Genomic DNA, 14,257 nt, shown 5'->3' with positions numbered 1-14,257 from the left:
GTTCCTGTGCATTCCCCCTTGAAATGAGCCCTGGTTTAAAAAGACAGAACAGAAAGCTCTGTTAATTTCCCCTCTCTGCAGAAGGGTAGTTTAAAAAGAGAGTGGGCAGAGATGCTCCTCAGAGGATTTGTTAATTAGATGAAATTAACAAATGCTTTGAGGAGCTATCCCGCTCTGTTTTTTCAAGCTACCCTCCTGTGGAGAGAGGGAATTGACAGAGCCACCTGCTTTTAAACTACACCTCCCAGCTCAGACGAGAATGGAATAGGCTGCTTGGATCCTCTTACACCCAGAAATGCTGAACAGAAGCCTTTGCCCTCCCTTCCCCATGTCCATGTCCAGCCAGTTCCCAGACAAACCAAGGGATCTTCACCAGGGAAGTTTTCGTTCTTTGTTCCTTATTTAGTGCATACACTAAACCCCCAACCACTTCCTCCTTACAAAAAAGGGCCTCATTTAATGCTCTCTAGGTGAAAACTCTTTCTATGGCTTCATTGACTTATATCGGTTCTCACCCACCTTTGTCAAGGAAGAATCATTGGGAACCAGATAGAGGTGAAGGGTCACAGTCCTCCTGCAGGTCTGATAGAGCAGCACCACGGAGTGGATGGGGATGAACCTCTGGAGGGGTTTCAGCAGCACACCCAGAAGAGAGAACTGGGGGTTCTCCAGCACCGCATGGAACTGGGTCACCCGTGACGGTGCCTCCAGAGCCATCCCAGCTTCAACAATATGGGCAATTTTCATCTGGGAGATGTCAGTCTTTCCCTCTGTGAACAAATGAGTAGGGAATAAAGGCTAACATCTTTTTTAAAAGTACGTTATCATGAGCAGGGGCAATTTAGTGATTCTGGAGTCCTGAGCAAAAATCAAAGATGGGAACTGAGGATCTATGAGTGTGGCAGTTGGAGCAGCCTCAGGGCAGCCAACAGTCAGCTGTAGGGCGTTCAGAGGGGGGGGCCTACAGCTGATTGCTGGCTGCTGCCTGAGTAAAGCTGCTGGCTTCTTACCCGTGCAAAGGCGATGGCGAGGGAGAAAGGAGTCAACCCTCTACATAGTTGCCTCTGAAGTAGCAGTGGTAGCAACTTCAGAGCAGAGGCCAGCAGCAGTGAGCGGTAAGGCAGTCAGAGGGATGTTCCCCTTTCACTGCCCTCTTGGGATTGGGGACGATGCCTCCCAGACTGTGCTGGACCCACCTTGGGAGAGAGGGAGATTCAGTGACCCACTGGCCTCCCACTGCTACTATGGGATGTCCTTCTCTGCTTCAAGTGGTGTTGACAGCAGGAAGATGGGTCAGAAGTTGTGTTTCCAGGTTGATCAAAAATAAGGGAGGTCCCAACTGAGGCAGAGGTTTTGTTTTGTTTTTTTAAATTGGCAACTGGCATACATTTAGGGCTTTTTTGTTTTTATTGACAACTGACATGTTATAATGGTATAACAATTCATCTACTAGTTTCTCTGAATTCCCAGCTTTCATTTTACAAAAAGTCAGTCCCTAAACTTTTCCGCTGCAGGGTTTTAAGTAGAAAGGTGCAGTCTATACATTTCCCTTTATAACCCCAGAGTGAAAAGGGTTATAGACTTACTTTAAAAAAAAAAGAAAGCTCGAAACTAGTATATTGTTGCAACAAATCATTATAATTTGTCTAACTTTTTTTTTAAAAGTGTAGGGTAGAATGGGGTTGTTTTCACAAAGAGGTTTTGCTCTGATTTGTTATCCAAACTGGAATTGTGAGTTTTGTTTTCTTTCTGAGCATACACATGATGTATTGTCGAAGGCTTTCACGGCCAGAGAATGATGGTTGTTGCGGATTTTCCGGGATGTATCGCCGTGGTCTTAGCATTGTAGTTTCTGACGTTTTGCCAGCACCTGTGACTGGCATCTTCATTTGGAGCCACAGTGAGGAAGAATTGATGGAGTTTTTAAACCACCTCAACAATATCCACCTGAAATACAATTCACCATGGAGAAAGAAATCGAAGGTAAACTCCCATTTCTTGGTTATCCACAAAGCAAACTTTCAGTTAGGTCACAAGGTCTACAGGAAACCAACTCACACAGATCAGTACTTACACAAAAACTCCAATCACCCTCGACAGAAAAGAGGCATAATAAAAACATTAGTAGACCATGCAAGACAGATATGTGAACTGCACTTTCTCAACAAGGTAAACCATGCACTTTAAGCAAATGGCTACTCCAGAAATGAAATCAGAAGAGCAATTAAGCCAAGGATAAATCAAACAACTAAGGAAAAACAGTCTCCCAAAGGAAAAGTATTTTTTGCTATATATCAAAGGAATCACTGAGCAGATGGGAAAACTTATGAAAAAGCACAACCTACAAACAGTATTCAGACCCACCAGAAAAATATAACAGATGCTACGATCAGCAAAAGACAGTAGAGACCCCCTCACCTCTGTAGGAGTATACCGCATACCATGCAGCTGTGGACAAGTTTACATCGGGACCACACAGTGTAGCATCCAGACAAGAACAAAAGAACAGGAAAGATACTGCAGACTTGGCCAACCTGAAAAATCAGCAGTGGCTGAACATAGGCTAACTCAAACATGACACAGTATCTTATTCTAGGACACTAAAATACTGGACAACACTTCCAACTACTTTGTCAGATTGCACAGGGAAGCCATTGAAATTCATAAGCATAAGCACAACTTCAACAGGAAAGAAGAGACTTTAAGAATGAATAGAGCTTGGTTTCCAGTCCTAAAAAACACCAGGCTAACAAAATACTCTACATCTTACAATAGCCCTGCAGATAAGATTAGCATATCAAGCACCAATCCATATGCAAAAGAACCTCCTCAGGAAATAGTGAAGCATTAGCATTCCACGCCCTGGGAAACTCTTACGGGATGATGCAACCCAAACCCACCTTCCTGAGTAGATATAAATTACCTGCTAACATCTTCTCCACAGTTTGACACTGAGAGATCTCTGTCTTTCGGTGCTACACCTCTGAAGATGCCAGTCACAGCTGCTGGCAAAAACGTCAGGAACTACAATGCCAAGACCACGGCGATACAGCCCGGAAAACCCACAACAACCATACACATGATGCTCCCCCTAATTATTCACTATCCAGGTTTCCCCTTTGCCTTGTTCCAAATTTTCCAAACCCCAAAGACGATGTATTTTATTGCTCCTGGTCAAAAGGAAAAGTCCCAGGAGCCACATACATGATGCTCGGGATGAGCATGGTGTCATGTGGAAGCACCCCCTTCTGCAATTGAAGAGAAAAGATGGACCAAAACTCCATGTGGAAGGCACCTCCATTCACTATGGAGATTTCATTGCAGCAGCAATGCAAGCTCCACAGTGAACTGATACAACATCGAAGCAGCCTAGAATTGCCTTATTGCCTCAAAGCTGCCTTACCTTGAAGACATATAAAATGAGGGAGGTGAACAGCTGCCACCTCCCCTGCTGGATCTGCATGAATGTCAAACAACGGACCAGCCACCACCCATGTCTGCATCTCAGCCTCGCTCAGGTGCTCATCCCAGGAGCCGTATGTATATTTGACAGTCACGGCTGCCCTCACTTCAAACTTGAGCTCAGTTACCGAGCAAAAGAAAATGCCAGCCCCGGGCAGCCGAATTCTGTAATGTCAGAGATAGAAGAGGAAGAATGTATTATGAATAATTTTCCAAAATGTCAGATTTTTGATCTTTACTAACTGTTAGGGGAGGAGTGGCTGTCTGTAGATTAGATGTGCTGCTACTAATCAGGATCCAATTTGATCAGGTGAATAGGTCAGAGAAACTTTATTTCATGTGTTCCTGAGCAATCTCAAGGAAAAACAGGGAGATTTCAGTTTTGACTGAAGATGCTGGGATTGCTAGGCCCAGTTAATGAGATTTCTCAGGCTCGGTCTACATGTTATTGTAACTGTACTGATTGGCTACATGTACACCCTCCCCAAGTAGCAAATAGCACCTTCTAGATCCATTTCAAGTCAACAGAACAGTGCTGGGGGGAAGATGAGGGATATAGATGAGGGACTAGATGAGGCTCTAGTCCCAATTTAAATTGGGCCCTTGCACATTTGGAAAACACTCCTGATGCCTAACTATCTGAGTTAGATCAAGATGGGTAGCCATGTTAGTCTGTCTGTAGCAGTAGAAAAGAGCAAGAGCCCAGTAGTCCCTCTAAGACTGATAAAATTTATGGTAGGGCATGAGCTTTCTTGAGTCACAGCTGGGGCTTTTTTCTGGGGAAAGAGGTGGGGGAACTCTCACTCTGGGCAACTTCCAGGAGAAGGTGGCGCCCGTCATTACATGCATGCACGTGCTCCCAGAAATGCATGATGACTTCATTCAGAAACTGATGTCATCACACAGGTCATGGCTGCGCCGGGAGCACTCCCGTGCTCCCCAAGGGGCCTGATTCGGCCTGGATCAGGCCGAATTCAGCTAGGATTGGTCCTGAATCAGCCCAAAACAGGCTGCTGCAGCATGGGGAAGCACTCCCCCACCTGGCAGCGGCCAGATCCAAGCCATTTTGGGCCCAAATTGGTCTGAAACAGGCCCGAAACAGCCAGAATCGGGCCCGAATCAGCCTGGAATGGGCTGATGCCACATGAGAGAATACTCCCCCACCTGGCAGCGGCCCGATCCAGTCTGTTTTGGGCCCAAATTGAGCTGAAATGCGCCTGAAATGGCCAGGATCAGGCTCGATTTGGCCTGGATTGGGCTGCTGCCAAGTGGGGGATTGCTTCCCCACCTGGCAGCGGCTTGTTCCAGGCCATTCACCCACCCTCCTGCTGCGTGTGCTTCCCCCCCTCTCAGAAGCAGGCTTACCTTAATGGCCATTTACTCTAGGGGAACTGATCTCCATTTGGAGAACTGGGGGCGGAGCCACCACACACGGAGAAGTGCTGGAATGTCATTCCAGAGCATTCTGGCAGAAAAAAAGCCCTGGTCACAGCTCACTTCTTCAGATTCAGGAATCTGAAGAAGTGGGCTGTGACTCATGAAAGCTCATACCATGCCACAAATTTTGTTAGTCTTAGAGGTGCTACTGGGCTCTTGCTCTTTTCTACTGCTATCTGAGTCAGAGTCAGATATAGTTAGGCCAGGCTCTACACTTCAATGGACTAAGACGAGTGTAGCTCCGTACAGAATGCACTGATAGAGGACTAGAAGATAGCTAACAAAAGACAGAAGATAGTTGCCCTCAGAGATCTTTTCCTCTCTTCATTCTTTCTTCTTTGCTCCCCAACACCACCTTCACTGCTTTCTGTTTGGGTTCTCTGTTGTACCGCATAGGCTTCCACTGCTCGAACATCCTATTTTAAAATGGGCACACCAGGAGGAGGTCTGTTGGCAAACTGCTGATTCTCCTCCTGTGGGCAAGGACTGCAAGCAGGAGATTCAGGCACGAGGCAAGGCCTTAAGGCGACAAGCCAATGCAGGGGGGCTGGGAAACTTGGCCCTCTTGCTGGGCCTTTCCTACAAAGACCAAGTGGTGGGGTGAAATACAAAAAGGAAGAGAGAAAATCCCCTCTGAGGGTTGGGGGAGCCAGGTGAGTGGCATTTGCCAGATGGAAGCTGGGCAGCAAGTGGTGCCCAGATGCCTCAGAGGTCCGTACAGGGTTGTTCTACATGATGCAGAGAAAACAGCCCCCCTGACCCATGAGTTTCGTCCCACCTTGCCCTCTGAGGCATCCGGGCACCAGTAGCATTCCAAGTCTCCCCCTGGCAATGTGCCAGCCTCCTGGCTCTCCCAACCGTTGGAGGGGCTATTTTGAAGTATTTATACGTACCTCATTCTGAGGGCATATTTGATACATTGACAACATACCAATGGTAGTTGGAAGAGATTAGACAGAAGATCACGGGTGCTGCACTTTGATCTCCAAAAGAAAATTCTGGCTAAAGGTTCTCAGTGGCTCCATGACGGCTATCCTAGATCCTCACCTGTATGTCTTCAGTTTCCCTTCAGCATCTGGAATGAATTCAGGTTGAACCACTGGAAAACCCTGGAGAACAAGAGATTACTTTAAGAAGTGGCCAGGACTTGGTTTTGGAATCCACGAGGATCTTTGAAACTCTGGATCCAATCATACTTCCAGCACTCCCAATCATAATGGCCGACTGAATTCCATATCTCTGAACAGCAGAGCCTCCCACTGGAGTTTGTAGCTAATCCATCCATATTATACTAATAAAGGGTAAGAAGACTGGGAGGTGGGATATAACGTGGATATTCTTATCATTATTACTTTAAAGCACTGGATCAAGGACTTTACTTTTATTATTTATTTACAAAATTTACCATACACTCAGCCTTTCTGCCCTCATTAGGGCCGCCAAGGCAGCTAACAGATTAAAAATATGCATAATAAAATCACATTGTAAAAACCATTAAAACCCCACACATCAATGAAACAAAACCAAAGTTAAAACTAAAACCAGTTAAAAAATTTGGCAGGGAGGAGGATTACTGGGGGAATACCAAATAAAACAAGTCCTCTCCTTCCGGCCGAAGATGGCAACAGAAAAGGGACAGCAGAGTCTCCCTGGGAGGGAGTTTGACAGTTTTGGTGTCATGGTTAAGGGGGCCTTCTCAGAAGGTGGGGGCACCCAAAGCAAGGCCTTAGAAGATGACTGCCATGGTTGAGTAGGTTCATACGGGATTAGGTGTTCCCAAGCCATGTAAGGCTTTAAAGGTCAATACCAGCTCCTTGAATTGTCCCTAGAAACAGACTGGGAGCCAGCACGGATGGGCCATGACGGGGGTGATATGGTCCATATGACCCACTCCAGTTAACATCCTGGCTGCAGCATTCTGCACCAACTGAAGTTTCCAGACACTTCTCAAGGGCAGCCCCACAAAGAGTGCATGTACCTCAGTGGGCAGATCTTTTCCACCCATAAAAGGCCACAGTTGGCTAACCAGCTGAAACTGGTAAAAGGTACCTCTGGCCAAAGCTCCACTCTACTTAGGAAGCAACAGGTCTGGATCCAAGAGCACTTCCAAACTACAGACCAGTTCCTTCAAGGGGAGTGCAATCCCAAACAGAACAGGTGACACCTTAAATCCTGGTTCAGATCTTCCGGCCTCCAATAGCATTTCCATCTTGTCAGGATTAGACTTCAGTTTATTAGCCCACATCCACTCGGTAACTGCCTCCAAGAACTGGTTCAGAGTTTCTACAGCTTCACTGGAATCAGCCAGCAGCTCGAAATAGAACTGCATGTCATCCACATAGTGGTGACAAAACAATACAAATCTCCCAATAATCTCACCCAGAAGTTTCATGTAGATGTTGAAGAGCACAGGGGACACGGTGAGTTGCATACAACCACTCTGCTCAGTTATTGTGGTGCTTTCCACCAACACAAGGAATCTTTCTCTAACATCAGAGGAAGAGCCTCCTGCATTAAGGAAGTATCTTTGCACTGGAGAAAGACATGGCCATTAACTAAGCAGAGAAGATTAAAACCTTTCAAATTACCCTTGGTGTGAACTAGCTAGATCAGTTTGCTTCTTTGGGTAGAATACAGAGGAAACGCAGCTTTAGAACTTTTTAATCTTAGGACATTGTTTACTACCATACAGGTGACAATGAGCCAAGCCACAAGTGACAAATGACACTTGCCTGGCAAGTGTAATTTGTCACATGTGGCTTGGCTCAATGTCTCTAAAGTACAGCCACTTACAGATTACTTTCTGTAAACAAAAAAGCAACTGTGGTAAGAAATAAAAATCCTTTTTGCCATTGGAGTATTCCACCCTCCCATGAGTTTATTAATAAAAGTGATGCAGGGAACATGCTGTGGAGAGAGACAGCCTTCGTGGGACATTTTTTATTCCTACATACATGGAAATTTTTCTTGGGACATCAATCTACCCTAAATGCAAGATATACACATTTTCCAATGGTTGTTAGAAGATTAAAACCCATTGCTCTTACAGCTGAAGCTAAATTCCTACAAGAGTCTTGGCTTACAGGTTCTGGCTGCATTCGTGTATGATGAACAAACCACTAATGTGATTTAGAATCCTAGTTTGTTGGCAAGAAAGAAACCACAGTTTGCAATTCCAGTGACATGCTAAATCATGATTTATTTTGAGCCTTAATTTTCCATCTGTGCACCTGGGGGAGGGAGAAAGTAGCAAGTGAAGCCAGGATGGCAGAGGCACTTTCTTGGGGACAGGGTGGCTACTGATAACTTTGGACATCTCCCCTATTGGGATGGTATATACTTCAACACACCTTGGTTCTGATGGTTATTTGGTTTCTTTAACCAGGCAATGTTTCTTATATAGAATAACTACTCAGTATCCAGAAAAGCCTACCCTCATCAAAGAGCAATACCTTTACCTTCTCCTTTGGGCACAAGTAGCATTTCTCCTCTGCAAGTGGGTCAGGAACCAAGCCCTCTTTACTGCTTCTTCTACCTACATCAAAAGAAGAAAGATTAGATCTTAGCAGAAAGGGCCACCATTTCCCCTTTACCAAGCAGAGCATGCTTTACTTCTTGGGAACCCTGAAATCCAATTCTTTGATCAATTGTCCCATGGTGCAACATCACAAGAATTATCCAAATCATGTCTATGCCGGTCATCCCACCATGGCTTTTGTTCTGGGAAAAGAGGTGGTGGAACTCTCTATTATCACATGTGCGTGTGCTTGCTCCCGGAAATGTATGATCACATCACTCCTGGAAGTGACATCACTCCTGGAAGTGCCACCGCTTCCCGGAACCCAGCACAATGCATCATGATGAGATAAATGGTAGTAAACTTGGGAAATTACACTATTATGAGAAAGGGTTTTTTCTGTATCCTCTACCAAAAGTGAAATCTTCCATTCCCTTTCCCAAACATTTCATTTCTTTGGAATCATATTTTAAAATATGCAAAAAGGAGGGGGGCTCTAAACATCCGAAACCCATCTCACAAATCTGAATTCTAACAGATTCCCTCTGCCAGCGTAGACATTTTTTTTTCAAAATTCTTTCTCAAAATTTCAGAGTCTGAAATTCCTAATCCAATCCAGTCCAATCCAATCTAATGAATAGGGGTGTACACCCCAAAAATATTCCGAAAACATTTGGAAATGCCCAAAACCTGAAGCAGCAAGCTTCGGCTGCCCATATTAGTTGGAGCCCCCATATTAAAGTTACAAAAGAAACATCATGTTATCAGAAGAAACCATCACTACTATTACTTCATGGTATTTCTTAGGCTCAAATTAAAGTGTTAGGGTCACTCTAAATGTTACTTCCATCATGAGTTTGCTACGGAGCCAACCTGGGCTCTGTACAGACACTCAGCAGCTCTGGGGAACGGCTTACATAAAAAAGGAGAGCCCAAATGGGCTTGGAAAGCTGCCTCCAGGGGAGGGAATGCTCTTGCCTTTCTCCGAAGCATTTCCCCCTGTAAAATACACTGCCAGGGGTGGGGTCTGTTTCTGCTGCCACACTTGCACACAATACCTCCACGTGCAGCAGCAGAAATGGAAAAACTCTCCCCCTTCACTGTTTTTGCACGGGGGGGGGGGGAAGCTTGGACGAAGGCAGGAGGCCTCCCTCCCCTGGCAGCAGCTTTCTGAGCCCATTTGGTCTCTCTCTCTCTCTCTCTCTCTTTAATGGAAGCCGTTCCCCAGAGCTGCTGTGTGTCTGTGTGGAGCCCAGGTTGACTCCATAGGGAACTCGTGAAGCAAGTAACATTTAGAGTGACCCTTAGTAACCGCATGGCAAAGGCCATAGCAGCAGCAGTTGTTTTTTTAATTCCAACCCATTCACATCCCAGCATCACATCACCACCCTAGCAGCCCATCTCTGGTGGACACATATTTAGTGTCGCATGTCATTTGGACTCTTCCACATTAATTGATGAATCAAACTGATTTTTTTCTGTATGACATCATTATTGAAGCGTTCTGCATTCCTCTTCACCATGAGATTTGATTTTTGCTACTGAGCAACTTGCATGGTATTCTAAATTCCGATTTCATGTGGTTATTTAATATATATTAACAAAGAACTTGGAACATTGGCAATGAATTGCAGCCCACTGACTTACCCTCAAGCTCCTTAATCAGGGGTTCATTTGTTGCCCTTAGTTCTTGGTACAGACGGTTCTTCCAGACCCCATTCCAGCTTGGCACCACGTTGCAGAGTATCTCCATTCGTTCCTTGTCTGTATCCTTCTTCACAATGTTGACATACAATTGACGACAGTTTATATAACGTAGCAGTAATTGTGCCACTCTTTGTACCTTAGTGACATTTTCAATCAACTCTTTCTTGTGCCTCTCAACAAAGTGCCCCTCTGAGAAAAGAGAGATGTTAGACACGTAAGTCCAGCTGGGCAGGTTTATGTTTTCACAGGAACAATGGATGTTCCCTAATGATGCAGAAGCAGCGTAAGTCTGAGAACACTTTCAGGTCAAGTGAAATCCTATTTGAGGCCCCAAGATCTATTCCAGCCCAAGCCCCTGGAGTAGTTTCAAATTCAAAGTTCTAAGTTAAGAAGTAGTAATTTTACCTTCCATTTCTGCAACAAGGGGTCCATTGGTCGTCTTCAGCACCATGTACAGATAATCTTTCTGCTTCCTGTTCCACTTTGGCACTTGTGTGTACAACTGCTCCATTTTCTGCTGGTCTGAGCCCTCTTTCATCAGGGACTGTTGATCCTGGAGCCGACGTAAGATAGCATCAACTCTGGAGGCTCGATGAATCAATTCCTCCCGGTGCTTTTCAATAAAATGTTCCTCTGATATGAAACAAATTACAGTCTCAATCACTGCAATCTAAAGGAACAGATTTGCAGCCTGGGGCTACTGTTGTACGGGGTCGAGGGGGCAGGGAGGCTCCGGTTGGATAAGCAGATAGCAGCACTGGCCAGGGTCCTTTTCAACAGCTTTGGCTAGTAAGCCGGCTGCAGCCTTTTCCATATAAGAAAGATTTTGCTACTCTGATATATGACCTGGTATCATCCCTATTAGATTAGTGCAGGGCTTCTTTTCAGCAGGAACACGGGCGAACGGAGTTCTGGAACCTCTTGAAAATGGTCACATGGCTGGTGGCCCTGCCCCCTGATCTCCAGACAGAGGGCAATCTAAACTCCCCTCTGTCTGGAGATCAGGGGGTGGGGCCACCAGCCATGTGACCATTTTCGCCGAGGGCAACCCACTGAGTTCCACCACCTCTTTTCCCAGAAAAAAAGCCCTGGATTAGTGCAATGCTCTCTACGTGCTGCTGCTGCCCTTCAACGTTGCAGCGAGGGTGCTGTCTGGGGTGGGTTGTGGGGACCGTATCATGCCAGTCATGTTCTGTCTTCACTGGCTTTCAATGTGCTTCCAGGCCCAATTAAAGATGCTGCTGGTATTGACTTTAAAACCCTATTCATCCTGGGACCAGCATACTTTAGGGATCACCTGGTCCCATTCAAATCTACCTGACCTTTCTGTCTGTTTTTAATTGCTGTGAATCTCCTTGGGGAGCCCTTCCAGTTTTATGCTTTTCTGTGTCTAATCTCTGGCTTTATATACATATACAGTTTTAAAGTTGATTTTAATGTCTTTTTAATTTTCCACCACCTTGAAGGCCCTAACTGGGTGAAAAGGTGAGATACAAATGTTTTAAATAAATACATACTACTGCCAAATTTCCTAGTGCCAAATTACCTTTAACTCCAGGAGACACATGATAGGATCTCCTCTAGTGTATTAAAATGATAAAAGCAACCTTAAGAGACGAAGGGAATGCCATGTTGTTCTTTGCTGCATACGACTATCAGTGCAGCAGCACCAGAGAGGAGGAAACCACAATCAGGCAGAACTGGGGCCCGGGGTGGGGGGGTGGGTGGAAGGGGGGAACAGAACAGGTCCTGGAATCTGCTGTTTTTAATTCTGCTAGGCTACGAATAAAAGTTACAAAAATGCTGCATATTTCCTAAACAATAAAGCAAATTAAGGTATCTCATAATGAAATAATCTTCAGAAGCAGCAAAACTCTCTCTCTTTTCCCTAGTACTGACCAAACTTTATTCTGTATGGCTGTAATCCAGCAATGGAGAATGACACCCACAGGAATCGTGGATCATCCTCACTTCTACCCCCTACCCCACCCCAATAAGAAAGGAGTGGAAAGTGAAATTTGCCCTGGAGGAAGGCAAGTTGAAATATCCTTCCCGTGCTACAAGCTAGTGATGCAGGGATGCTCTGCTGAAAGCAGATCTAGCAGTGGGTATTTGATCACTCGCTGCTTCTTCCTGTAAACTGGCAGCCATGTGGGAGGAGATAATACATGAGCTGACACCAACTGCCATTGCCAGGGAACAGTCTGAGCCAATAAAGTGGTCCCAGAGGCACTGAGGCACTGGTGGAGTTGCTGGGACTGGGTTCTGTTTGCTCAGGGCCACTGGTGACCCTCTAGAGTAGTGGCCTAAAGTTAAATGGCAGTCCATCCATGGATCCAATCTGATAATTCATTCAAAACATGGTGTTTTCTCCTTCACAATAAACATTCAAGCTTCATGAAGACACAGTATAGAAAGCTGCTTCTGGATTTACCCTCGAGAATTTTAATAACATCTGGATTGGTTTCTGCCAGCGCTCGGTACAGTCGATCCTTCTGCTGCCTGTTCCACTTCTGCTCCATCTGGAACAGGGCTAACATCTGCATCTTGGCTGTGGCGCAGTGAAGGAGAGTCTCATATTGCTCCTCATCCAGTGCAAACCCACGAAGCTGGTTCAGGGGGACCTCCGTCACTCGTTCGATCAGCTCCTCCTGATGTCTGTCCACAAAATGGCCCCCTGGGAAAAGATACAGTCAAACAGCATGTCCATGTGATTCTGTATCCTCACAGGATGTGGGACTCATCACAGGCATTAATTAAAATGAGGTACATAAACAGTGGTTTGCCTGAGGAAGGCCAGCTGATAATCATAACTGAATGAATGCAGATGTTCTCAAGTCTTAAGTCTGATTTCTTCCCTGTACGGTTCATCAAGAGTCTAGAACAAGGATGGAACCTCCACAGTAAAGGGAAAGATGGCTAACATTGCTGTCTTAAACCCAATAAAGTCAATGGACTTAGACAAATGTAACATTACACTGTACACCTCTTTCTCTCTCTGAGAATTTCCTGCTTTTAAAACTGTTGTGCTATTCCAGCTGTCCTCTGTGAATGGGGCAGGAGATCTGCTTAAGACTTTCACGGAATGTTCTCTATCAAACTTTATGTGAGTGTTTTGTGAAGTAGGACATTCTAATCTAGGTTCAAGCATTTTGTATAAAAGATAGAATATGACGAATTTGAAGGCTTCCCGTTATTAAAATCCATGGGAACGAAATGGCTTGGTGAAAATCAAGAACCATTGCGTCAACAGCAATTATAGTCTGAGCGAAAACACATGATATTAAATCCATGAGTCACAGTACAGATTTCTGACTCACGATTGTATGTTCCAGCAGCGTCCCACCTTTAAAAAGCTCCCTGTTTCTTCATTCAGCTGCAAATGGGATGTGCAGGAGGGAGGGGCTTCAGGCTTCCCTCCCTGGTCATTTTTGCCTCTGAAAACAGCATCGGAGTCTTTGTTCTGCCCGTCTTTTGGCACCACGTGTTCATCCCATGGGTTGTGAAGCTACAGGAATGGGCAAATAGTCCCTCCCCAGCACTGTTTCCAGTGGCCAAAAGGCAGTGGGGAGGGAAATCCAAAACCCCTCCCTCCTACACACTTGTTTGCAAACAAATTAAGAAATGGAGGGATTTTTAAAGGTGAGTCCTTGCTTGAATGCACAACCGTGAGTGAGGCTGGGAACCAGTGTCCTGACTTGTTGGTTTCATATTGTATATTTTGGCCCTCAGATTGGAACTCTTTCTGGCAATCAAGACTGCTTGAAAGGCATGGTGGCCCTGCTTCCTTGTGAAGGGCAGCCAAAAACCTTAACCAAAAGCTTTGTGGAGAGCTGCCCTGCCACTGCAGCAGCAGGAGTAGTGGAGAGCTCCATCCCTAAGTAATCTGTCCCAAGTATTTTGTTTTTTCTGAATTCTAGTATGACAATAGGAAGTATCTTAATAAAGCTGAAGATGATGTGAATGAATGCAGAGACTCAAGAATCGCTCCCCGCTCAGTGATTCCCCGCTCAGTGATCCGGGGAAGTCAACATGGTTTTGTTCCTAACAGATCTTGCCAGACCAACCTGGTTTCCTTCTTTGATCGAGTGACCAGCTTACTGGATCGGGGGAACTCTGTTGATGTGATTTATC

General features: G+C 45.4%; 1 protein-coding gene across 1 annotated transcript in view; it reads right to left on the bottom strand.

Annotated features, from left to right (window-relative positions):
• The window catches only part of LOC129339545 (uncharacterized), a 44,485-nt gene that overhangs the window by 15,061 nt on the left and 15,167 nt on the right, over positions 1–14,257 (bottom strand). The window contains exons 9-15 of the mRNA XM_054994127.1: positions 12,558–12,800; positions 10,529–10,756; positions 10,064–10,312; positions 8,358–8,434; positions 5,947–6,008; positions 3,404–3,627; positions 520–770 (exon numbers count right to left, since the gene is read on the bottom strand). Coding sequence (XP_054850102.1) covers positions 520–770; positions 3,404–3,627; positions 5,947–6,008; positions 8,358–8,434; positions 10,064–10,312; positions 10,529–10,756; positions 12,558–12,800 — 1,334 coding nt within the window. The remainder of the gene's footprint in view (positions 1–519; positions 771–3,403; positions 3,628–5,946; positions 6,009–8,357; positions 8,435–10,063; positions 10,313–10,528; positions 10,757–12,557; positions 12,801–14,257) is intronic.

This window comes from Eublepharis macularius, chromosome 12, assembly GCF_028583425.1.
Source record: "Eublepharis macularius isolate TG4126 chromosome 12, MPM_Emac_v1.0, whole genome shotgun sequence".
Lineage (NCBI taxonomy): Eukaryota > Metazoa > Chordata > Lepidosauria > Squamata > Eublepharidae > Eublepharis > Eublepharis macularius.
Note: the sequence above shows the minus strand (reverse complement) of the source record. Positions and strands in the feature narration are given on the sequence as shown.